The sequence below is a fragment of the Chelonus insularis genome, unplaced genomic scaffold, assembly GCF_013357705.1.
Source record: "Chelonus insularis isolate UGA/USDA-ARS -01 unplaced genomic scaffold, ASM1335770v1 contig_35_pilon, whole genome shotgun sequence".
Lineage (NCBI taxonomy): Eukaryota > Metazoa > Arthropoda > Insecta > Hymenoptera > Braconidae > Chelonus > Chelonus insularis.
Window position 1 is genome coordinate 1,142,360 of NW_023276524.1, and position 26,913 is coordinate 1,169,272.

General features: G+C 29.8%; 1 protein-coding gene across 5 annotated transcripts in view; it reads left to right on the plus strand.

Moving 5' to 3' along the window:
• LOC118067098 (growth factor receptor-bound protein 14-like) overlaps nucleotides 1-26,913 on the plus strand; it is a 395,959-nt gene that overhangs the window by 221,837 nt on the left and 147,209 nt on the right. For all 5 annotated transcript variants that reach the window (XM_035083655.1, XM_035083656.1, XM_035083657.1 and 2 more), the window contains one exon: nucleotides 6,949-6,981. In XM_035083655.1, coding sequence (XP_034939546.1) covers nucleotides 6,949-6,981 — 33 coding nt within the window. The remainder of the gene's footprint in view (nucleotides 1-6,948; nucleotides 6,982-26,913) is intronic.

A 26,913-nucleotide genomic window follows, 5' to 3' on the forward strand; every position in this document is an offset into this window, starting at 1 on the left:
AAAATGTGTTAAAATAACACGTATAAAGTGTGTTCCATGTAAAATGTTCCTAAACAAATTAAAATATCAGTGCTCTGCAGTGGTCTGGGTGCGACCCGAAAGGTCCACACGACCAACTTCCCAGTGGAAAAAATGAAAAAACACCCCGAGTAGAACCCGTTTCTATTCTTTATAACAAATGGAATTGTTATAAACAAAATGAGTCTGTTTTTATTTATTTGATATGGTTACTTACATCATTTCAGTAAAAGAAAAAATTGTGTTTTAGAAGAATTCGAATGTACCTCATAGATCCTTTTTTTCATTATTTACAACGAATTTCATTGTTATACACGAAAAAAGTATGTTTTCATTTATGTCATACGGTTGGTAATATTTTTTTAGTAAAAGAAAAAATTATGCGTTAAAAGTACTCATATATAATATATAATATTTAAATATTACTATGATCAATAATCACTTGTTAGTAACAACGTTCAATTGTTATGGACACAATTCCATATTATAAAACAATTATTATTGACTATTATATCGTCTTTAATGTTGTTTTCTCAATCATGACACGAGTTTAAAATTCTTTCATTACTGATTTTGTTTTTTAAAATTTTTTTTTCGATGAAATATTGTCACCATATTTTCATACAAGTATTTTGATCATTTAATATTCATATTTTTTTAAAGATTTCGAAATTTTGTCTAAAAAATGGTATAATTTATAAATTGAGAAATTAAGGTCATTTTCCATTTTTGCTAGTTTTTTGGTTCTGCAAAACAAATGGCAGGACTGATTTTGCTGAAAATCTAATCAATTCTAAGTTACATAATTACGTATCAAATGCAGTTGGTTCCACGTCGATATCATTTTTTGTTCTCGAGATAATCGAGGCGAAAAATAATTCCGAACGCACATACGTACACACACACACAGACGTCCACTGGAAAACGATCGTATTCGACTCTAGGGACCTTAAAACGTGGAGATATGTCAAAATTCGGGATTCGCAAAATCGGACCCATTACTATAACTTCCCACTGGCAAGTTAACATGTTTTGTAGACACTTTTTACACATCACATAATATGTTGAAATCCACAGTTTGTTTCTATAACGTGTTGGAAGTAAATTGATGAATTGTCAGTTTTCAACTTCCAGCTTCCTACCACATACAGAAAAGTTTTTTGAGAAAGAATGAATAGTTTCTGAGGTCTGATTACTATCAAAACTGCACTGTAAATCGAAAGTGTGCTGAAATAACACACCATGACTGTGTTAAATGTTATATTGCTATACACAAACTATAGATCTTTGTAGTCATTTCTGATACACTTCGAGGCGTGTTAAAATCTATAGTTTGTTTCAGAGTTTAACATTCAACACGTGTAGATAAATTTACTGTAACACACTTTGGATTTACAGTGTGTATTAGTCTTCGCGGGATGGAATACATGAAAAATTTTATTTCAGAATTGTTGATTATAAAACAAAATGTAATCGAAAATAATAAATTTTAGATAAGAAAATGAAATTATTTTTTATATGGAAAATCCATAATTTAAATATTTTAATTACAGATTGACAAGTAATGGATAATGAGAATTAAAATATTTTTGAATACGTGATTAATTACACTTCTAACCATAGTATTTCAACAAAGTCTTTTTTAAAATATAGTTCTATAAGAAATCATGCTTTGCTAGATCTTGTTTGAAGAAAAGACTTCTTGTTTCTCTTAAATATTGCAGTATATCCATTTCTTGACTCAGAAGTTTAAACATTTCTTATTTTAAATAAAATAATTATGCATGAATTATAAAAGAATGATTTAGCTACTGATTCGTAACAACTCAACAATTGAGTGTAATTTTATTGAAACTTCATAGCTCTAATAGTAACAGAAATTGGCTCATTCCTATCCAACGTTGGACTTATGTATTCAACTATCGTCCAATATTGGACTAGGATTGAGCCAGTTCTGGTTGCAGCTAGAGAATCTCGAGTTGTGTAATTCTTAGTAGTAGTGATTTAATTCCACCAGTTTTCAAAAAACAAACACTCATTCAAATGTTTCGAATCAAAAGTCTTTATTAACTCTGAATATAAGTAATTTTATGATAATTGTAGCGTAATAGTTTTCTATCTGTGATCTATTCAAAGATTTTATAAATCAAAATATATTCAAAAAATCACGATAATAGATATTTGGGATTCCAACTCTTTAATGATTTATTATATTGGAGTATATCGTAATAAAAAGTGATATCTTCATAGGTTGAAATTGATTCAATCATGATTTAGTAGCCAATAAATAAAGCAAGTTTCGTAATACTTTAACTTTATTATTGTATTTTATTGTTCTTGTCGTTTATGTATAAATAAAAAAGGGAATCAGACAATTTAATAAAATAGAATCGAAAAAGAGGCAGATACAAAACTATTGGTACGTGAGCTGGAAATTGAGAGTAGAGGGTTTTTGGCTCACGTTTAAAGCTACACCGGAACTATGAATCTTGGACACCCTGGAGCGCTGAGAATTACAGGCTTCCCTTATTTATAGTTATCGCTTTTTAAAACGTATTTTCTGGCCGCAGGGAAACGGGTCTCGAGTAAAAAATTTTATACCCACCCTCGGTTGAATGTTTGTGCGACATACAACATCACTCGTAGGTCTCTCGAGGCAAGCAATTTCTGGAAATCAAATGGCGGTATTTGATCAGCTACTCGATAAATTTGCATATGTACAAAAAAAACTTAGATTCAATGTAATAGGTCGGGTCTTAAATACATTGTAATATGAATTCCGAAATATTTGCCTTTAAAAATGGAAAACATGTTCAAACATGGTCAGCAAATAGCGCTAGTCGAATATTACCATAATATGAATAAAGAACAAGTCATTTTAATGAATTTTCATACATTTTGTTCCTGATTATCATTGTACTACAGCTGTTCATCTTATCAAGAATTGATAAGCAACATTTTCATGAGATGGTTTTGTTTTAATAGCTGTACATTATTTATAAAATAGTTCTATCAGCACTAGATACATAACAATTATTTAAACTTATTAGTTGAATATTTCTAATGTTATTAATATTTTATTAATTAATGTATCCATGTTTACTTTATAGTAATATCTCAATTAATTTATTTCTGCTTTAAATATTCGTGTAAATTGAATTTTTCGCAGAATGTATTTCCGCAAGAATAAATATTTATTAGAAAATATTCAAATATGTATGACGAAAGAATATTATTTCTGATAAAAGAACGTAAACATTTGGTAATTAGCGAAATGAAAATTTTTTAATAACGGCAAATGTAAATTTACATTACAGAAAAAAGTAATCATGAAGGAAGTAGACTTTTCCATGATTTATTACTTTTTAATGAAATAGATCTAACGTTACAGAAGTAATTTATAAATATTGCCACCCTTTCCAGTTTTGTGATATACTCCAGCATTATAGTAAAACGTTGATACAATTGTATTAAAATTTTGATAAGCATTTTTATATCTTCCTCACCTTATTTCAATCTTTTGGTCTAAAAAAGAGTTCTTATGACAAAAAAAAGAGGTGATCGTGAAAGTATATAATTATCAGAGAAATTATTGATATGATCATTTTTATCTTCATCCAGTCTTAAAAAAAATGATATCAAAAATTCCTTAGATAATATCTTACCTCAGTTCATTTGAAACAATAGCTGAGATGGAGTCGAATCATAAATTTTCTATCAAATGGCTGAATTAAACTTAATAAGGAGTTAATAAAAAAGCAACAAATTTGAACTAATCAGAATATAAATACTGTCTTGATATGGGTATTATCTTATTACGATTGCACAGTAAGCGTCTAATCATCATCGGAAATTCTCAGTCGACCCGTAACATGATTCTCTTGGGATTCCCCTGGAATTTTAGAGCTTCTCTATATATCCTGAAGATTCTCACAAGGATCTTGGGAGCCTGTGAAGAGACGTAACGCCCGTGAATAATGGATTCTATCACCCATACTTCTGTTCTCAATTCTCTCCATTTCTCTTATTCTCTGTCGTCGAATTTCAGGCCCTTCGTCCAACAGTTACCTTGTTGTCGTTCACATCTGAAAAAGAGAGAAAGTGATCGTAAGGAAAGAGGTTACTTTTGATGCCCTCTAACTGCAATCATAGAATATCAATGCATACATTATGAAAGAATACCCAACTCTTCAGTGTTCTCCGATCACTTCGTATGTGCTTTTAGAAGTGGAGATAATGCTGTGAACTCGATGGTTTTCAGCTGAGATTCAATCTCGTCTCTAAATTTTGAAGAAGTTCATAGCTTTCAAAGCAAATCTAGAGAGTAATTTCATTGTCTATTACTTATTACTTCTAGTTGAAAGTTACCTGTCTCTCAAAATTCTGCAAATTTATTGCCTCTATTTTAATTTTTAATACAGCTTATAATCGCGACTTTGTCCGTGCAAAACTTGAAAAAAATCTGCAAACTTATTAAAATCCTTTGATAAAAATAATAATTTTTTGATTGGAGTAATTCATATCCACCTTTACTGATATTCAAGATAACATTATTTTATATATTGTTATAAACAATACATCATTTTCGAAATAATTGAACATTAGTTGCAAATGATACCTTAGTAGCATTAATTATATTTGGCTTTATTTTTTTTATATTATCTAAAAATTTTTTGTGTTTTTTAAAATAAAAGTTGTCATAAACAATCAATAATTCGAAAAATAAAGCCTATGCTACTTCTGAAATCTTCTTCTTTATGAACTGCGAAGTTCAATCGGCATCGGCTCAACCGCTTCCGAGATTACTCTAGACAGACAGAAAAAAATTCTGAAAATGGTCATTTACGTTTTAACAGCATGCAAATAACCCTCTGAACTTAATTTGAGGCAGTTTATTTGACATCACAGACAGATACTCTAATTTTATTTATATAGATATAGCCCCTTCTTAATGCAATTTTAATTGCGACAAATTTAAATTCAAATGTGTGGCTTTAAATCGGTAGAAGTTTATTGTCGTAGAAAAAACTCTATGACGCAGACACTTTTTTTTCTTATGAATAATTCTTTTAGAATGTTCACTCTATTTGTTCAATTTTAAAACAGAGTATTCAAATTTTGTAATACTTATCAAAAACTCCCTATTATAAACTATACTTTCAGATATTTATTCATCTATTAGCAATATGAGGCTTGCCTATCATCTACCCTTGTAGCTAAATCGAAGTAAGTTTGACGGTAGACTTACGCATGTATCTACCGTTTTTCTGAAGCAGACAGACGTCAGATTTTCGTTAGAAAAATTTAACGTCAGAGATAAATGACAATCTGCTGCAGAACGGAAACAGGTGTACGTAAGTCTGATGGAAACTCTGGTGTCAGGACTGGCTACTACAGTAACTTCGAAGTCGACATTAGATGTGAGTGAGCCATCAGGCTTGAGATAGGTATACACATATAAGCGAATTTATCAACTATGTCATACATCAGCCTCCTTACTAGAAGAAAGCCTCTTTATTCTTGATTTTATAATGGATATTACCTCACTAAGAAAAAGTAATTGCAGAATTTCTAATTACTTGTTAGTATGGTAATATGGTCATCAATAACTCAAATAGACATTTTTTTAATATTATATTTAAATACAAATGAATTTATAATGTGAAATCTACTGATAATCCTTAACAATTGTGAGTAAAACTATTGTGCTTGCTTTCTAGTGGTAGCTTGGGGAACTATCTTTTCCAGAGTTGAGTGTGTGTATTCTAATCGAATAGAGAAATATAGTCAGATTAGATAATTGTGCTCTCCACTATCATCTAAGAACTTTATCTAGTCTATTTCTTTTATTTAATAAGTTAAAAATTAAATTATTTTGTGTATTAAACGATTTACAATAGAACACAAATATGTAGACAATAAATGATTGATTTTAGAAAATTAGAAAACATTCATAACTTATTTTTAAATTCATCTATAGACTTCTAAAACTCGACTACATATTCTTATAGTTTATTCAATAAGATTGTATACGGTCAGAAGAGATTTTTTAATAATAAAAAAGACGTCTTAACTATTAAAAATATTTTTTAATAGTTATAAAATTATATCTAAACTATTAAGGAATGGGATTAGGATTTAGTTTTATTTCATTCATATTTCTATAAATGAAAGATATGCATATGCATGAGGGTTTTCATTAGTTTAATTGATAAAAATTTCATACTTCTCAATAAATTTCTCTGGAAACGATTTCATTTCAATCCAGAGTTTCTTTACACTCAACTAAACATTTTTGTTTGAGAAATGTTCAATTATTTTCAACAAGTTTAACTAAAATATTCAGAAAGTCTCAATTTTTAGACGCAACAACCGCATCGAGTGGTAAATGATACTCAAAGGCTAACTTCATGAAGTTCTCATTCAAGTACTTTTCATTGATTGAGGTCGCCTTTGTGAGTATTTGGTCGATGGATATGGAACTTAATTTACGCACTAACCCCTAACTCTTTAGTTAGTAAAGTTTACTCTTTACCGCTTAGAAACGCTGAATGGTTGTTTGAATGTTAGGGCAAACCTTAATAGTACAGTGATGAAAGCTTTATACAAATAGTTCTTCATTTGAAAAGTCTTTTTTTCTATATTGAAACTTTTTCATTTAAAATTAAAATTAATGTTAACTTTACTTGAACTTTTTGATGACAATCAATTCTATGAAAATTTATTTGTACATCACTAATCTTACCATATTCTAAAATAGACGGGTAATATAGTTTAAAAACAGAATCGTGAACTATTAAACACATCACAGGGTGGTCGACAAGGCCATGAATAATTTTTGTATATAATATTGATAACTTAATTAAATTTGCATTAAAATTTCTCAAATAAATAATTTATTGAAAAATAATTGACGTATTTTTGTTGCAGACTGATAGTAATATTCAACCGAAACAGCCTCTGGTGAGTACTTTTTCTCATACATTAAAGAGTTTTTTACAAGTAAATGGAAAAAAAAATTTTCTCGAAATAATTCGTAAAGAGAAATGTATGAAATAACATTTGCGTTGGAATAAAAGCGAAATACCCTTTGCATATATGTAAAGATATAATCTCTCCATTAAAGGGGATATAAATTATTCTAGAGATAGAGGTAATGGATTTTTCATTTGAAAATAATATTAAATCTTCAAACTCATCGGTATATTCGTCGAGATAGTTATAATAAAAAAAGTATAAAATGTCATTATTATTTTTTTCTTAATTCTGTAAAATAGATAAATAAATTAATCATTTTCCCAGTCATAACAGAAGATTCAAATGCACATTATAATAGTGAACATAAACGTTTTTGTGGCCACAGACTGGCTAAATCCTTTAGCTTTTTTTTATACTCCTAGAGATTTCGGAGCAATTTATCGTTTTAACAATACAATCCCGGTGGCTGGAATATAGAGCGTTGTTCGTTATCTCGAGACTGTGGCGCTCGATTTATCTTCATACATAAATAATTTATAATCCGGGTGTGGAGAAACGAGGAGTGTGAGCAGAGGGTGAAGTACGTTAGCGAACATTGCGAAAAGTGCACGTTCCTCATGTAACAACAACCTTCAACCTTTACTCTCGCTAGTTTCTCAGCCGAACAAGCATTGTAAGGGCTTTCAAAAGGAGGTAAAAAGTTTTCGACGCTCTACTAGACCGTTTTCTCCATCTACTTGATAAGTTTACTTACATATCTTGTGCGCTCACTTATTTTCCACTTTCATTATCTTTACTTACTGGCTAAAATTTCATCCCGAATTAAAACTCCACCTCTTCGGTGAAATAATCTTCACCACAGAGTATCGTTTTTTTTCTCATCTTCAAAAATCTTGTCTTATTTACAAAGATTAATGGTTAATGAAATAATTCTTGCGTAAATTGTTGCTCCGAACGAGAAGCATTTCCATTTCAATTGATTATGCACTTCATAAAGTTGGAAAAATAAACATTTGTTAAAATTACTTTGAATTTGAAGTAGTTGTTTTACTGAATGCGTTCTCTTAGGATTATTTTGAAATTTAGACAAATTATTGAAATAATCAATCACCCACATGTGCAGACTGAAATTTATGTGCAATATAGTTTACAAATCCATATAAATTTAGGCGTTTAGTGAAAAAATATTCAAAATATTTAGTAATTGAACACTGCAGTCATTACGATGTTTAATACCATAAGCAAACTATAATATTTCGGTAAATGCCTAAAAAAGTTTACAAGTCACTTATAAAGAACGCTATAGTTTGTTTAAAACGTTTAACACGGTACACATTTTAAGTGCTCAGTTACTAAACACTTATCTAACATCCATATAGGTTTAATGAGCTAAAGTAGTTTTGTAGACACATTTTATGCATATAAACGTGTGTAACGAATTCACACAGTTAGTATAGTTTTATAATGGCATTATACATGATGCACACATTACAAGAACAAACTTTAAACCTATGCAAGTCATTTAATTGGACTATAGTTTTATTTCAGTTTATTTGTTTTGTATGTTTTATTTATTGGTAAATAAAAAGAAACTATGCTGTTGACATTATTCTTTTGATTCAGAAAAAAAGAATACACTGCAAATCAAAGTGTGTTATTCTTATAGATACTTTTAATACGCTAAGCCTTTTCAATGTTAAATGCCGTAAACAAACTATAGATTTTTCCTACACTGTGAAACGTTTAAAAAGTATTCACAAATCATGTAAAGTTTGTTTATAAAAATTTTACATTGAACACACTTTATGTGTGTTATTTTAACACATTTGTGAAATCTTGGGATTTGCAGTGTATAAAAAGTTAAACCGTTCTGATGAAACAAAAAACTAAATTCTCAAAGTTATTTTCTATAATTTTCTTACATAAGCTCTTCTTAAATAATAAAAAATCACAATTTTTTTTACAAAAGTCACTAAATCAACTTCAAAGTGTAAACACTTTCTTGCAAATGAGAAATGTCAACACAGACAGTGAAGTGGTATCTTACACAACAGTGAGCTTAACAACTGGACAATAATAAATTATTATTTGAAAAAAAACATCAACCACTTTTTTTCAATTTATTGTCTTTTTTTGAATATATCTACAATATTTACTCTAAAGATAGTTTCTTAGATACATCGAAATTACATAATTTCACGATATTCGAAAATTCTTACACAACTGTAAAATTTCCATATTTTATTTTGCACCATCAGTATTCGCTATTTTTTTTAATAACTGTATAGACAGAACTGACATAGATTCCAACTAGAAAAATAGAAAAAAAAAGAGTAAAGTCAACAAACCGCAAGTTCAGTGAACTTAAGTGAAATTAATCTTACTTTTTTGAGTAGAGTGAAATGATAAAAACATGAAAACTCTAAGATAATATTTTCTGATGATTGAGATAAATGTAATTGAATAGATAGTACGAATGGTAAAATAAACAAAAAATGTTAGTCATAATCAATTATATAATTAATTATTTGTTTCCCTGAATCCTTAGTACTTCATTATCCGGCTGGCTATTCGTTTTAATAAATAACAAAAGCTCTCTCCAGTGAATCTACAGGAGGTATTCAACTGATGATATTAATACTTGATTCGTTGGTTGCTGGGTAGCAACATGCCTGCGCCCATATCTCTAAATGTAGCGCCACCTTTACCACCCATCTCTAGCACTCCCTTTCTCTCTTTCCTATTTTTTCCCTCCTTTTCCAACTCCCGCACCTGCGCTGCTTACACCGTAAGTCCTTTACCAGCAATAATTCTTTGCCTAGCGACAGGAGCTGAATAGACACGCCGTTGAAGTTGAGCTATTCATTTATCGATTGACATCAAATATAGAACATCAATTCTCTGTATATAATCATTCATTCCCTAGTAACAACGACGATTCCCAATTACTCAGCCACCACAAAAATCTGTGATTCCATCGCATACTTCGCTATACTCTTGTTTCGATAGGCTTGCTAATTTTTGCGCTTAATCCGACTTATCTTATCAACATGCCTTTGTTCGCAACATTGTTCCCTTAATATTAAGCTACAATAGTTTTATCAGAAATGGCTTTTTTGCTTTCACAAACTTTTTTAATTAATTTTTGTAAATAATAAATTAATAGAAGGTCATTTTAATGGCATTAAAACAAAGATATTCTGTTTGATATATTTCGTCTTTTTAAATGTCAATAAATTAAAATATATTCTCACATTGTTTGAAATTAATTGTTCAGGTGCCAAATATTATGAATGAGTTGTGTCCTGTGAAATTGTTTTTTATTGAAGATAACATATGCAATTTATTCGGTGAAAGGTACAGGAAAATGACTCGATGATAAATTAAATGATCATTCCTTCTCTCTGTATTACTTTTAGTCGTTATTGTGGCATTGTTATTTCAGTGACATTTAATTTTTCATCTTTCTCGTTTTTTGAATTCTCAATTTAAATTTTTTTCCATCAAAATATCCAGTTTTATATGTTTGTTGGGATTTTGAAACAGCATTATGATGCTTCTACTGGTATTACAGGTATCAACGTTTTTTTAGCTTACCCTTTTTATGCATAAAAACATTTAAAATAAATTCAATAATTTAGGACGATGGTGCCTGGGAAATATCTGAACTTTTAGTAGACTTGTAAACATACTGCTTTATTTTGCACGCTCTTCTTACATTCAAATGAGAATAGCGACAAACTTGTTGAGACGACAAAGAAAGAAGAACTATGTAGAAGTAGATTTTCCGACACGGTGTTTCTCATTGAATGCTAGAAGAAATTTATAATGTCTGTCGAGTTTTCCTCTTTTGCCAGGCGCCAAATACTTGCGAACTAGTAGAATAAAGCCAGAAAAGACGATAAAGGTGGGGTTTTACCTCGAGACTTTTTGCAACACCGCAGCAGGATATTTAAATAAAATGCCGTTGGCCCATGCACCAGGTACCATAGCAGTACGAGCTATTGCTCTCTTTATTGGTTAGAACCGTGTCGCGATGTCAGTGTGCTTAATATCTACATACATATATATTAAAGCCTCAGGTACGTATACACAAAAGCTTCATAGTATCCCACTGTATAGGGATATTGTACGTTCCCACTTTTCGCAATAATATCCGTCACTCGCCCTGAAATTGAAAATCCTAACTTCGTCTTATTAATTTCATCAAAGACTAAGTTGTAATGAAACATAACTTTATTATCATGCATTTCAAGCAAGACTATTAACAAGAGATTATACTGTAAACCTCAATTATTTGTTAATAATTCTATAACAATTCCAGCTTTCAGTATTGAGAAATATTTTCATGCAAAAAACAATTAGATTGTAATATATACAGATGTTGGTTATGTTTGACGTAATATTCGTCATCGATTTATTCAGATATTGATTAGTTGTTGAAAAAATAATAGTAAGGAAAATTTTTAATTTTTAACAAAAAAAATAAAATTTTTTAAATGTTAAACTGTGATACGATGCTGAACGCGTCTTTAAGTTGCCGCCAGTTACATAAAATGAATTGGTCATCATTAGAATCTTTCATCCAATAAAGAATTGGTCTTTCTTGTAGGTAAACTTGAGTCTTAAAAGGTGTCTTAGTGAAGGAATTACTTAAGATTACTCAAAAATCACTGTTAAACAGAAATATTTTTACTTCTGAATTTCGAAACGTGGGCTTGTCATTTTTGCATTTACATTTAGTGAAAAAATTCTCTCCGCGTAGGCAATAACTACACGGAGAAAAATAATCAGAACTCTATTACTGGACTAATCAAATAAACTTATTCTAGATAACGTTATTAGAATTCTAGTCAAATTTTATAGATAGTATGAAACAGTTTCTCATACTTTCTGATTAACAGTATCAGAATAACCTAACTACTTGTTGCTTATTTTTCTAAACCATTAATTTTTTCAATGTACTGTTAAATAATTTTATTAAATTAGCTATAATATTTGTAGAAGTGTCTTTCTAGTTAAATAAATTTTATTAGAATTTATAGTAAACCTCGAGTATCTATTGACGAGTCATTTCTAGTGAATTTTGCTTGACTTGACGATCATACATATAAGTGAAGGCGTTTCTAGTAAAATTTTTTAGAATTCTAGCAATATTACCATGATTGTTTTTTCCGTATAACTTTGTATGTCCATGAAACTTTATAATAAAAATTTCGAAAAAATATTTATTCTGTAAATATGAAATGCTTGAAAAATGATATTAATAATTACTTAATAGGATACCGAAGAAAACAGCTTCATATTTCAAAGTTTTAATAACAATGAAACTTATTATTAGATATTTTGGTAATTATTGGAAAAAGATTAAATTTTATTTCACCTACAATATAAAATTTATAAACAATGTTTACAAAGTACATATTTTATATTAAATAAACGAATTTTCTTTTACTACAAAAGTCTACAAAGTAGACCGGAAATTGAACTTTAGGTGGCTTGTAGCAAAAAATGCTTTATAGAATTCTTCCCCTTTGTAAATAACTTCAAGTAATTTTATACTTCATTGTATTTTTATTTATTTAGTTATTTATTGATAGCATTTATTGGAAATCAATAAAAATATTATTCTTCTCAATCTAGATATACATCGTTTCCATTATTTGACATGAATGAATCTTAAGATACGGAACAAGGTTCGTACTCCTCATTGTTTCCATTCGGTGGTCAATTTTTTCAAGTTTAGACAATATTCAGGGCTAAAAAAAAATTCTAAATATTAGGATTCATGTAAGAGAGGTGATAATTTGATTAGATTAATTGATTAATCAATTAAAGACACAAATACGTGCAATCAGAATAGCTTGACAGCAAGTGAATTCTCTTATTTCAGTGATAGTACAAGAAAATTTATCATCGCATGTATTTGTATATAATTACAAATTCCTTCATAAGCAGTGTAATGGATAGTAATATTTTTGCATGACTTAAAGAACAAGCTACGTATTTACCATCTCTTTTTAGTCGATAGTTCGCTGAAATACCGCTAGGTGGCTTCGCTTGAAAATGTGTTCGTATAACACTTATTTCTACAGAGTTTATATAATGTCTTACTTAAATCATTGATAAAGCGAATCCTTTCTAACTTCTGTCTTGTGAAACTGTATCTCCGAAAAAATAGATTTTGAAGATCCCCACTTCAGATGCATATTGAAATCGTTGGATCTTGGTTCTCCCGAAATCGAACAATTTTAAACATATGCAAGGGAGGGGATAATATTCTCTATTCGTGAAAAGGAAGTGGGAATAAGGTCGAAGTTAGATAGGCTTTACAATATAATTACTCAGATATCATGCCCATTTACGGGCTTTGTTCTTGTATTGGTTCATTGTTCATAGAATCTCGGATTGGGCATTCATCTGTTATTGACTAACTCGATCTTTTGAATGCAAAATTTGGTAAACCCATAATAATATGGATCATGTTGATATAAGCACGTGCCAATAATGTAGAGCAATAGAAAATACTCTTTCTGTACTAAGTGGAGGACTGACCAGGAGTTGAGATCTACAACTGTTAAAACTCGGAGAACTGTAGAATAATTCTATTGACTTTAAACTGTGAAGATGAAACTCATTGTTAGAATATTTATGAGCATCTAAACAATAAAAACAAATTTGTAGAGTATTTACAACGATGAACATTCATAGTTTGACTTATTTTCCATAGTTACGGTATTATTAACAAAAAAACAGTACTTGTTCATAAATTTTAGAAAATTCCAACTGTCCCTTAGGGACTAATTTAAACTAAAAGTTTTATTATTAAAGCTTCTACATTTTTATAATGCAGTAAAATTAATCTGTAATAAATTTTTTATTACATTTAAATGACAGCAATTATCCCCTTGAGATTAATAAAAACTTAATTTAAGAAAATGAAAATTCTTCTTCAACTATCATTACTTTGCTACGATAAAGTAATTAATGATCTTCAATAAATCTAACAGTAATATTTGGCAATAAAATTGTATTTGGTTGAAATGTTTGTTCCATAAAAAGACCAAGGAAACATATTTTTTGTCAATATTTCTACCACATATACGATACATGAAACATGTGTTCCTTACGTAAAACCTGAAGATTTTTGTTGGAATAGTAAGAAGATTACTGAAAAACTTACAGCAAAAAAAGTTGTTATCACAAAGTTTTTTTCTTTAGAAACACTGAAAGCAAGGACCTTTGGTTTTACTACGAAACTCTAAGAGAATCAGGCCACGTACCATGTTATATCCAGTTGTAAATTTCTCACTTGACGTTGACGATCGTCGACACTTGGTCCACGAGAAAAATTTATACGGGTAGTCATGTAACCTGGATTGACTCATAGTGATGATCTGTCGCTTTAATCGCTGACACGTGATGACTAGTCTGACGACTTTCCGCTATCGTACATATTGCAACATTGATACTTTTCGCTATTAAGTGATACACAAGCAAGACAATTACGGATACAAAAAATTCTTTACTGTCCATTGAACTACAAAGTTGTAACTATTTTCTCTCAGATAATTTTTCATGTAAATATATTGCGAAAAAGATAAGTTTATTATTGAGTTTGATGTTGATATGCTATTAGTTGAAAAAAGCAACTCATTGGAATATAAAATAACTGATTTCTCTTAAAAAAATTGAGGAAATGACCACCTTACAATATGATCACGAATATAATTACAATTGGAATAGTTTTACATCCGAAAAAAGTGAAATTTCTGTTGTTATGAAATTGTTTTATTAATAAATGAAAAAAAAAAAAACTTGACAACAAACTAGTTAATTGAATACTCTGTAACGGTTACAAGACTGAGGTGTTATCAGCTTTGTGATTATGCAGTTTTGGTCGATAGTCACGTGATTATCTTTTCCATTTGGCAATGCTGTAAAGATCGGTTTGTGAAGGAAAAGTGTGAAATTTGAAAAGTATATAGAAACGATTTTTACATGTGATTGAAAGAAAAAGATTTGCAAAAAAATGTCCTGAAGTCCTGAAAGTGTAGAAAAACAGAAAACTGATTGAAGAAAAAAAAATTTCTTAAACCAAGTGAAAAAATAAACGACATATTTGCAAATTGAGTTGATCTACTTCTTCCAGTGAGTATTTTAGTTATTTTAATATTGTTAATAAAATCATATTATTAATAAAAACCCGAAGTTAATGCATATAATTACTGCTTTAATCTAATTACCCAGAGAATCATTATTAAATAATGATATTGAATGACAATACATTAACTGCTATGTCATCAAAGTTGTAATGGAGTAGAGAGGGGTGTTATAATATGGAGATACATGGAGAGAATTTTTTCACTGCTCGGAAGTAAAAACAATGAGAAGTACACGATTCAACATTTAGAAGTAAAATGTGCGCACATAAGAGTAAATTTTGACTTACTGTAAGTAAAATTCACTTCTAGATACACACATTTTTATTTTTAAACGTCGAATCGTGTAGTCCTCATTGTTTTTACTTTCGAGCAGTGAAAAAATTCTCTCCGTGTATGAATGCTAGTACGAAGAGTTAAAAAGATTCATGACTATAGGATAGTTTAAGTGGTAGAGTAATTACAAATGGTTGTATTAACTAAACAATTTTAGATTTTCATTACTACTTGTAAATAGTGAAAATTAAAATACAATAAAACATTGTATCGATAGAAAAAACATCTGGTTTACTTAGAAAAAACAAAATTTTTTCCATAAAGATTGCTCTTTTATTTTTAATGATTTTTATATTATGTCTATTATTTGAACGTATTTTTGAATTGATATGTTTATCCATATTAAAGCAAGAATGAAGGATTTTCAATTATCTGTTACGTTTGAATATTAAAGTTCTTAATCAACCGAAATATTTCAACTTTTATTCGTGTGTTTGTCTTAGCTGCTTCGTGAATTTATATATTTATACGAAAAACTTAATTTAGTTATCAACTTCTTTTATATTGCGGTTTTTATTTGCTAAATTGTATTACATAAGTCTCATTCATTTCAAGTTTTTATTGAATATGATAATAACTTATCATAAATAATATATTGCCAGTTCCTAATATAGCAAAAAATAATTTAAAAAATTTTTATAACAGATCATTCATCAATTACATCAAATCCTGCATTAATATTCCATAAAACATTTTCTTTTTTATGAAACGGCAGTAATAACTCTAGTTTTATAATAATTGCTTTATTACTAATAAAATCGAAAGCGATTAAATTCCCGGAGGAAGGTAATAATTTACACGTATCACATGACTACTACCACTACTAAATAGTAAATACATTCATTTAACCATGCTTCTTATATCTGTTAAAGAGAATATAGTAATGTTATAAGATTTTAATATTAATGAATACTCGATAATTGGCTTGCGATAGCTGAATTCTAACACTTATCCTAGAATCTTCTGTTCTGTAATAATTTTTACTTTTTTGTTCATTATCTTTAAGGTTAATTTGACATCATTTGCTGAAGTTTTTTCTGACTCATAATAATAAAAAGAATATTTACTCAATTTTTATTGCCATGAGTCACAACAAATATTTAACTCTAATATAGTCCTGCAATTATTCATACTCGAAATAAATTAAGATCACGGGAGATTTTGTTCTTTGTTTCGTGCTTTTTCGGTAATATATCATCAACTGTAAGTAAAAAATCTATAATTCTTTTCAGCCGTTAATTATTCTCCAAAATATAAAAAGAAAACGATGTTCACTCTGAATTTTCACTGTAAAATATTGTCAATGTTTTAATACGAACAATTAAGCTCATTAACCAACAGATACAATTCTTACAATGAGAGTGAGTGAGAATAAGAATGAAAGTAGACCTAAATAATAAGGTTACGCATGCGTAATAATCAATTCTTTTATTCGCTGATTGCAAAAATTGATTTCCGAGAAAATTCGTAATTTCAGCCCATGTTTATGCTATAATAAGAAAAATATTTTATTTAAAAAACTATAACCTGTAAAAATCATCCTATAACTTGTATAGAAACACAGTAGTGCCTCGTCGTGACGTAAGAGCAAGATGGTGGCGATTTATGCTGGGCGCCCGAGACACTACCGTATCTCTTGATTACAATTTTAATGTATATTGAATTAGAAGTACCTTTAAATTCAGCAAAAAGATTCAGATTATTGCAGTTAGACATTGTGAAATGTTGAAAAATATGAACAAACAAACGGTTAATAGTATAAATATGAGTATAAGTATTTCGGAGCATGCGTACATCTTAAAACAGTTCTTGCGCATGTCCCAACAACTCACTTGGTGCAGAAAAACTCAGCACTAAACATGGCCAATGTCATGTGTCTACACATGCGTATTTCTTATTTTTAGCTCTATTCCTATTTTTATTTAATCTAATTGAGTGAAGACCATTAGAATTTTTGTAGCCGTAAGATTTTTGTCAGAAATAAATGATAATCTTACTCGGTAAGGCAATAAATGGATGTAAGTTTGACGACAATTCTGACGTCAGAACCGGCTACTAGGATAGAAATTATTTTATTTAATCTAAGTTTTGACGTAATCAAGCTAAAACTCAAAATCCTTTTTTTAGCCACAACCGATAGAGCGAGAGCCCGCTGCAAAATCTTGAGCCTATCGAGTTACCCCATAAAACATTTTTTGTTGTGTAGTACTCACTTTTTTATTCTTAAAACTGAAAGGGCTGCCATCCTAAGTGGTGCATAAAATTTATGCGATTTTTTAAATCTTCTAATTTAGGTACAGTAATCGTACCTATCGAGTTACTGCTTCAAACTGGGCTTAAATGAAAGTTTGAATCTTCTTTTATTAAATAAACATTTAGTGCCAGGTTTATTTTGGGTCTAAACCTGTAGCAGCAAACGTTAAAGATTTATAAATGGTTAAACATTTGGAATACTCAAAGGTTTTAGGGATGGAGTGGAAGTAATGCATAATGGTAGTATTAATAAATAACCTGCCACTTAGGATGGCAGCCCTTTCAGTTTTAAGAATAAAAAAGTGAGTACTACACAACAAAAAATGTTTTATGGGGTAACTCGATAGGCTCAAGATTTTGCAGCGGGCTCTTGGACTACGAGTAATTTTCACATCTGGGCTACTACTAGTTATAGCAGGTAGTAACAGGTCTATGGTATATCAATGATTCATCATCTCATATATAGTTCCGTTCAGGGGACACCTCCAAAAATAATTTTTTTGGGGATACACTAAAATAATGAATAAATTTATTTAGGCACGATTTGAAGCAAATTATACTGACTGGCAAGATAACTTAACTGGTAGAGAAACCAGCATGTAACTAAAAGGTTTGGGTTCGACTCCTAATCTCAATAGACCATATTTTTCAGTAAAAATCGTCCTAGGTTAGTTGTGAAGTCTTATATATGTGTTCAAATTGACAAAAAGTGGAGGCACCTGTAAACAGAACACTACCCTAATTTTCATGGTCTGATATTGCAACGAAGTTACGTTGTTAGATCGATGTTACAAAAAAATAATTCATCTAATGGGTCGATAATCCAAAAAATTGATTTATTGAGCCATGAAAAGTTGCACGAAATTCAAATTATCGGCAAATCCTGTCAAAACCATGTATTAGAGAGAACGTGTACTGACGAATACGATAGATTGGAGAGAGAGTTGTTGTGATGACGACCCACCATACTAGTGGAGGATAGACAAGTGGGCGGAGTCAAACAGTATAAATAGGGCCACTTTCGTGAGGATAGACGCACTTTTCTCCAAAGTGTTAGACCGAAGAGCTCTAGTTGTAGATCTTGTTGGACTGAGCAGAGTTGTAACTTTTGCTAAAGGGTTGTAGCCTTTTAGTGACCTGGAGAGCTGTAGCTTTCCAATAGTAGGGCCTGGAGGTTGTAGCCACCAGGATATCCACGGAGGGTAGTAGCTTTTCGACCAGAAAGTGTTGCTGTTGGATTTAGATAGTGGTCAAGAGTTGTTAGTTCACAATCAGAGCCGTGGAGGAGTTGTAGCTCGTCGGCTGACTCAGAGAGATTGTAGTCTTTCGTCTGGGAGTTGTTAGCTTCCAGATCTTTCCCTGGACGAGTTTAACTTGTCTATACGTAGATAGGTCATTTTAGATTAAAGATTGGAGAGTTGTAGCTCCCACTGTACCCCTAGAAGAATTGTAGCTTTTCGTTGACGAGTTGGAGCTCGTCAATTCATCAGGTAAGGTTGTTGCCTTCCCTCTGAGAGTTGTCAGCTCTCGGAGTACCTCAAGACGAGTTGTAGCTTGTTCGTGTAGTTGGTAGGCATGGGGTTTTCTAACGTTGGATGGGTGGTTAACATGTCCGCCATAGAATCCTAAATCAAAATTATTAGATTATAAAGCTGGGAGGAAATTTTCTTGAGTATTTAGGGAATTTATTTGTTACAATATTATTCAAATTATAACGTGATAGTAGAAAATAATCTACCCATAGATAGATAAAGAAGTAATTTAAAAAGCTCTATTAATCGATATTCTCGTTAAAAAACATGAATATAATGATAGAAAAATGGTATTTATTTTAAATTCATAAATCACATAAGCATAAAGATAAAACTAAGTTATATATCTATCGCTTTTGCAGTTATACTAGGAATATGCAACATTCAAATTTTTAATCTAGAGATGAACTATCTCATGGTATATCAAAGTAAAATGAGAGAATCGATATTGATACTATCATAATTAATATTCATGAGAATATTGGTTTTTGCTATGTGTATTCTCTTCTCCACTGCACCATACTTCGTTTCAGTTAAGTCCACCATGTTTTGGACCAATAGGGAATTCGTGCACCTGTGTTCTTCCAGTAGAAGAAAGCAATATTCCAGAAACATACTGCTATCATTAAATATAGTGAAAATACCTTTATTGCAATTGGCACATTCCAAGCTTAAAAGAAAATTCAACATTTACAACTAAATTATTTTTCATGTCTCTAGAAAATAAAATATTTTTACTGTATGCTTCATATTACTTCTCATCTTATCAATTTTATACTTCTGTGTCCAAGAAAGAAATCATCAATCCATTAAAATCCTCGCCGAATCGTTAACATATTTGATAGAACTAGCCAAGAGATACGGCAGTGTCTCGTGCGCCAAGCATAAATCGCCGCCATTTAGCCCTTACGTCACGACGAGGCACTACCGTGTCTCTATACCAATTATAAGACGATTTTTGCAGGTTATAATTTTTAAATTAAAAATTTTTCTTATTATAACATAAACATAGGCTGAAATGAAGAATTTGTTCGGAAAGCGATCGTTGACTTTCGATTAAGCATACTATGAAGTATTATCATTGCTTCATTCATGATATACGAAATTGAAAAAATTTCGTTGCGCAAAAATGGAGTAAAATAAGAGTTTATTCATGGAGCAATCATACGTTTTTTTTATCAAGTTGGTGATCAGAGTTTTTAATTGCTATGAAGTTCTCTCACTAACAGATTATAAAGTTGGTAACAAGTTAATTTTGCTCGAGCGCGAATATACAAATAATTAAAATATTTTCTGAACAGATTAATTTTTTTTTAATATTCCTTTTCAGTTGATATGTACAAAAAATGGTGAAATCTCATCAAAAACAGCCCCCTCCTTCTGGGCTGTACAGAAATGTGCGCCAAACATAAATAACGACAATGATGAAATTACAAAAAGTCCTAAAATCATTAAACGCCAATTATTTAAATCTACAAATCAACAATATTTAAAGTAAATTAATTTCTTCGGTTTTTTTTTTAAAAAAAAATTTAGTACGTTTAATGACACAATAAATATAACAACCAAAAACTTGGCGTCAATTGCATTTATCCAATCGAAAGAACCTGCAAATGAATAACTAATTTTGATAAAAATATAAGACTTTTTGAACTGATTTGATAGTCCAATCAATTTTTTCTTCAATTATTTTATAAATCATTTTTCAGAAGTTGATGGTGCAATAATCACTTCAATGGTATGAAATGAGTTTGTTTGACGAAAGATGACAGACATTTATTATCATAAAATATGATTAATAATTTCCCAAAGTTCATCTAAAAATATCATTTACTGATCTCTGACATCAATCCAGTAGCTGTAGAAAAGGAATTTAATTATACGTTTGTGTATTTTTCCCTAGATTTATGATCATTAAAAATTCATTGCAGTGCCAGATCTAACGAATGTAATTGGTAGAATTCATTAACTTTTTTACTAAAGTATGCACTTGTTTCCGTTAAGGTAATCAAAAATTTATGTTTTTAAACATCTCAATGAATCAAAAGCAACATCGATAGCTTTGTAATGATGGAAAATTGCACGGAGAAAAATCATGTGGTAGATTTTGCATAAAAAGTTATGCCGATTTTTTAAAGTAATTTTTACATAATTTTAAGTAAAGACTACATGTTGTTTGTGTTCAAACTATTGTAGACCTAATTAAAAATTACATGTAGATTTATGTCACCTCTTTATCGCGTTATTACATTGGTTTTGTGTAATTTTGACATTGAACCAATGCTACATTTCCTCGTCAGAAATGTTAAAGAGTTTTCAAGTTCATTTATTGAATCTGTTATGTAGAAATTACTTTCTTGTAGAGTCAGATTTACTCACAGGCAAAGTAATATAAACATATGATGACCGCAGGTTTTCTTAGAATTCAGTCATCGGTTTTGTTTACTTCAGAGTTCTGTAGATTTTACTTAAGTATGAAATAAAAACAACTGATCACCTAAGTTATTGGTGTGCTAATACGAAAAATACTCCTTCCATTTATCGATCAACAGTTTGAATTTTTAGTTGACCTGAAGCAGTGAGCCAGGACACACTATTGAAGTGCTGTAATTTATTTGGTGATTATAATTTATAGTGAATTATAGTTTATTAAGTGATCAAGTGATATTGTGAAAGATGACATCTTCAAATGGATTAACTGGAGCAGTAACTGGATTTGATGAAACTTTAACACCAAAGTGACACTTCGTAACGCATTATATCAGAATAATTCTTTCTCTTGGACCGCCTGTTCGTTACTTTTCAATGCGATATGTATCAAAACATAGAGAGGGTAAAATTACTGCAAATCTTTTACATAATAGAACGAATGTTATCCACGCGATAACTGTTAAAAATCAACTAAAATTTTGTTCATAGATTAATGATTTAAATTTATCTGAAAGTACAAAAATTGGAATTCAAAGAAAACTTTCAAATGACGTTTACAATAAATATTTTTCAAACATAGTTCCCAAAAACTGTATAAATAAGGTGTCTTGGTTGACTGTTTCAGGAATTAAATATACAGAAAACACAGTAATTATAGTTGAAATGAATAATTTTCCTGTATTTGGAATTATCGATAGTGTGTACATGGCTAATAATAACTCATATTTCTTAGTTCATAAGTTACGTCCTATTTGTTTTAATGATCACTTTTTTGCATGTAGAGTGGAAAAAAGTGACGATTTGTATGTCATACTGTATAATAATCTTCCAAATGTTGAATAATGTTTATTCATTGAAAAACATGAAAAAAAATTTGTAATGACTCGATGTGTGATTTGAAGTTTTTAATAAAAAATATTAAATGTTAAACATGATGTATTTTTTATAGTAATTTTGTTGCAATTATCCCAATAATTAAATTTCAATAATTTACTGTATATTAAATGAAATCAAAACAATATATAAGTAGCATTAACATAACATTCCTAATGTTACTTTTGCATATTACTTATGTATATTTGATCGTTTCTTTGTTATGTAGCTTTTACCAAACTTTCATGCTGAGATGAGTTTTTATTTTTACATATCTTTAATTAATTTTTAGTTCAATTGTTATGTAAATTTTACACATTATATGTGCTAAATTTATATAAAACTATATGTCAGAATTGTAACTTAATTTCTGTCGTTTTTATTTATAATTAAGTAAACTCGAACAGCGTTCGAACATTACATAAATTTTTTAGTAGTTAATACTTGACAGTGATGCTGTCCATATACGTACATTAAACTTATGTAAAAATAACAAAAAATTAAATAAAATCTACTGAACATTTTTCTCCGTGTGTTATAAAAATATTTAATCTTTATATTTAGGAAATAAATTCAAAAAGTTCGGTATCAATTAGAACATTGATGAAATGATGTTCATCCAAATTACCAAAGCATTTAACACTTAATCTAATCTTAAATTAACCGTTAAGTCATTTAATTTAACCTTATCAAAAAAAAAAAAAAACTGAAACTATGTACAGCATTTCTTTTCAAATGAGCCACAAACATTCTGCAATAAACTTTAAAATGTTATCTAGTATTTAAATGTTCAATAGACCATTTTTGCAGTTTTCGTTTAGCTAATATTCACCGAAATGAACACTAGAAAAAAAATACACAGCTGCGCCTTACTTTGAAAGTTATTACCCCATCAAAAGGTACCAACAACGGTTGAATAGTTAATGCTCTCTAGTTGAGGTGACTGGACATTTCCATGAGTACATGTACACAGTTCATTAAGAAAATTTATATTTCTAATTCAAAATTTAAGAATAATCTCACTCCATAAAAATTTACATTTTAAAAATAGTCTTTTTATATTGGATCTTATTTATAAACAATCATCTTCACTTGATTACCTACTAGACATTCTTTATTTTTTTCATTCTTCATCTGAATGGTAATTTTCTTCTAAATCTTTCATTCATGTAAATTTAGTTACCTATTACTTTCTCATATACTTTGTTTGCAATTCAATCAAAAGTGCTTCTATTGTACAAAAATTGAATTTCCAATATTGCTGAGTCCTTCCCCATACTTATTTTATACCGCTGAGTGCACAGTATCCACCGGTGTTTCATAATACACCAGAGGAAAAACATACTTTCCAGCCCTAAAATAACAAAAATGTTTAATAACGTCAAGTCATCACTTAACCGGATATTTTCTTCTTGTTCATTCACAACCAACGGTAGTTTTATGATATTGTATCAGTATATCACATTCCAAAATTGGTTGCACAGGTATTTGTATCATCTCTGGTATAAGTATTTGTCTAGAATATATTTCCAAAACTCTTTACTTTGTGTTTATCTTCACATTACATTATTACTGCTTAGCAATACAATCCACACAAAAATTTTGTTTTAATTATTTTTTAATTTATTTTTTGATTTATTTAAATTAATTAATATTTTTATGTCTTTAATATATCAAACTATTCATTATATCAGAATAAACAAATAAGCTACTAGATAAGATTTTTTTAAATGAAAAAACGAATCAGAATAATTACATTTATTTGATATATATTGGATATGTAGTTTATATTTTTGAATCCAACATCCCCTCAATTTTTTACAAAATAGAAGTAAGATATCTTTCTTTAGGTACGTGTCTACTGGTAAAAGAACCAATTTCCCTGGAAATAAATTTTGATAAGTGTAAATAAGTTAGTTGCAGAAAAAGTTTAAAAGCTCCAGATAAAATGCGTCAAAATTTTATCTCAGTATTACAATTGTATGATGGTGTAATACTGTCTGCAAAATATCTTGATTATGGCTATTTTCAGAACTGATTTATTTTGGAAATGCTGCAATTTTGTCTCCAATGATTAATCAAATAATTTTTTAATAATATATAAGTCATTAGATCATGCTGGCAATCATTTTGGTTTCTATTTTAAATTAAAACATTTATTTATAATGGTATTTACCACTTAGGCATAAACAATTACGGAATACATTTAATGAAAAAAAGAATTAAATAGGGAAAAATAAAAGTAAAATTGACAGATGAATTACAAGTACAACCTGTCGCTCTAGACAATAAGTAATTTTGATGACTTGTATTAATTTTAGCAAAGGACTCTCCAGTGATTGTCACACTCGAGCTCTGAGTTTTCTGCTTCAATTTTGTCACTTGATTACCGAGGTTCTTGTAGCTGGTGCTAAAAGCGACTACACAGACCTACTGAGTTGTATTTTGTCAATATTTTAATAATTTAGTCTTGGTTGAAGAGATCAACAGTTAATTCGTGTTGGTAAATATTGATTTTATTCTTGTAAATATCATTAGCTAACTTCTGACGCCCTTGAATCGTTTTCATATCCAAATCTTCGAGTGCAGAAGCATTGAAGATATACTATGAAATATTACCAATGTTTTCCGGCGTCTTTGATTGAAATCTCTATATTATTTCAATATTTGACTTCCTGGCTGTGTTCCATTGTTGGATTTTATAGGTCCAGATCAGCTTTATTATATCTTTAATCGCGTGTGATTTCAATTTAAAATATACATTTAAACAAACACGTGAAAACGATGTTCAAAAGATATATTTTCATTACAAAATTATCTTCAATTCCCATTTTTTGTATCTAAAGATGAATCTTTCATTGAAAATACCCTAAAAAACATCTCCACATCTAAACTTAATTATTAATTTTGAGGTTTTCTTTCAATCCTCTCAAAATCGCATTTGTATTTTAAGATACAATTCTTGCATGATTTTGACCCCCCCCCCTTTGCCCTATCCGGTCAACACAGTTTTCGTACAGGCACGCTTTTAGAACAAAGCAATTTCTTGCGACCAGTACTCGAACCTGATCGTGAAAGTTTCCCGAGTAATAATAAATAGGCCCAAAAGAAGTCTAAAACACGCCCAAAATGAAAAATAAGCCCAATACAGGCCCGATTGAAGCCCAAAAATATTTTGCAGGCCTAAAACGCGCTCAATTCAAGCCCAAAAATATTTTAAAAATCTAGAAAAGAAAAAAAAATTCTCATAAAAACTTATCATCAAATTAACTTTGGTGCTACAAATTTACATTTGTAATAATTTATTGTCATCATTGTGGAATATGATCTCAGAAAATAGGCTTGAATTTGGCGCGTTTTAGGCCTCGAAAATATTTTTGGGCTTCAATTGGGCGTGTTTTAGGCCTGCAAAATAGTTTTAGGCTTGATTTGGGCGTGTTGTGGGCCTGGAAAAGAATTGTGGACTTAAATTGAGCGCGTTGAGAGCCTGAAAAATCATTTGGGCTTGAATTGGGTCTCCTTTAGGCGCGCCCAAAAACTGATCATTTTTACTCGGGTACCCGTTAGATACTTTACCATCTACCAAATTATTACCAATACCCCTAGCTATCGCAATACCTTTATTTGCTAGGTTTTTATATGTGCCTACCCATACTTATTGTGTTCCAACAGGACTTCCACTGTTCTTCTTACGGCTTTAAATTTGAGTACATTAAATATACCGTCGAATGAGCAAATGAGATAAAAGGATAATGTGTACTTTGAGAGATGGAAGATATGAAATATTAAACATTTGGAGTAGCGTGAACTTTTTCCTTCTCCCACTGTTCTTAACCTCCACCTAGTCTTATTTAACATTTGTAAAAATGAATTTCTTATCTCAAGAGATCTATATTTATTTGTGATGTCTGTGTCCAACATATATACAAATTTCTGTTTAGAACAACAAACTCGACATTACGTTGCAAAGTCAAGGTCATCTGAAAGTCGTACCTGAAAATAAATATTTACCAATCATTAAAATATACATTGTTTGAATAAAAGACTGGTCTTTCCTTTTAATTCATTCGTTACATTGATATTCAAACCTTTCTTCAAGTATTTAAATGACTATCAAATACTTACATTCATTTGAATAAATCTCACGATTTTAGTATTTCCTTTTACTTAAAATTAATATTAAAAAATAATTAACGCAAAAAACTTTAATTTGTCACTAAGACTTCAGATTTTTTTCAGAATTTTATAATTCTATACTCTTGATTTGACCAGTACGACTCTTGAATGTTTCCACTTCTTTTGATGTACACTTAGTTCCTATGACGACGTCT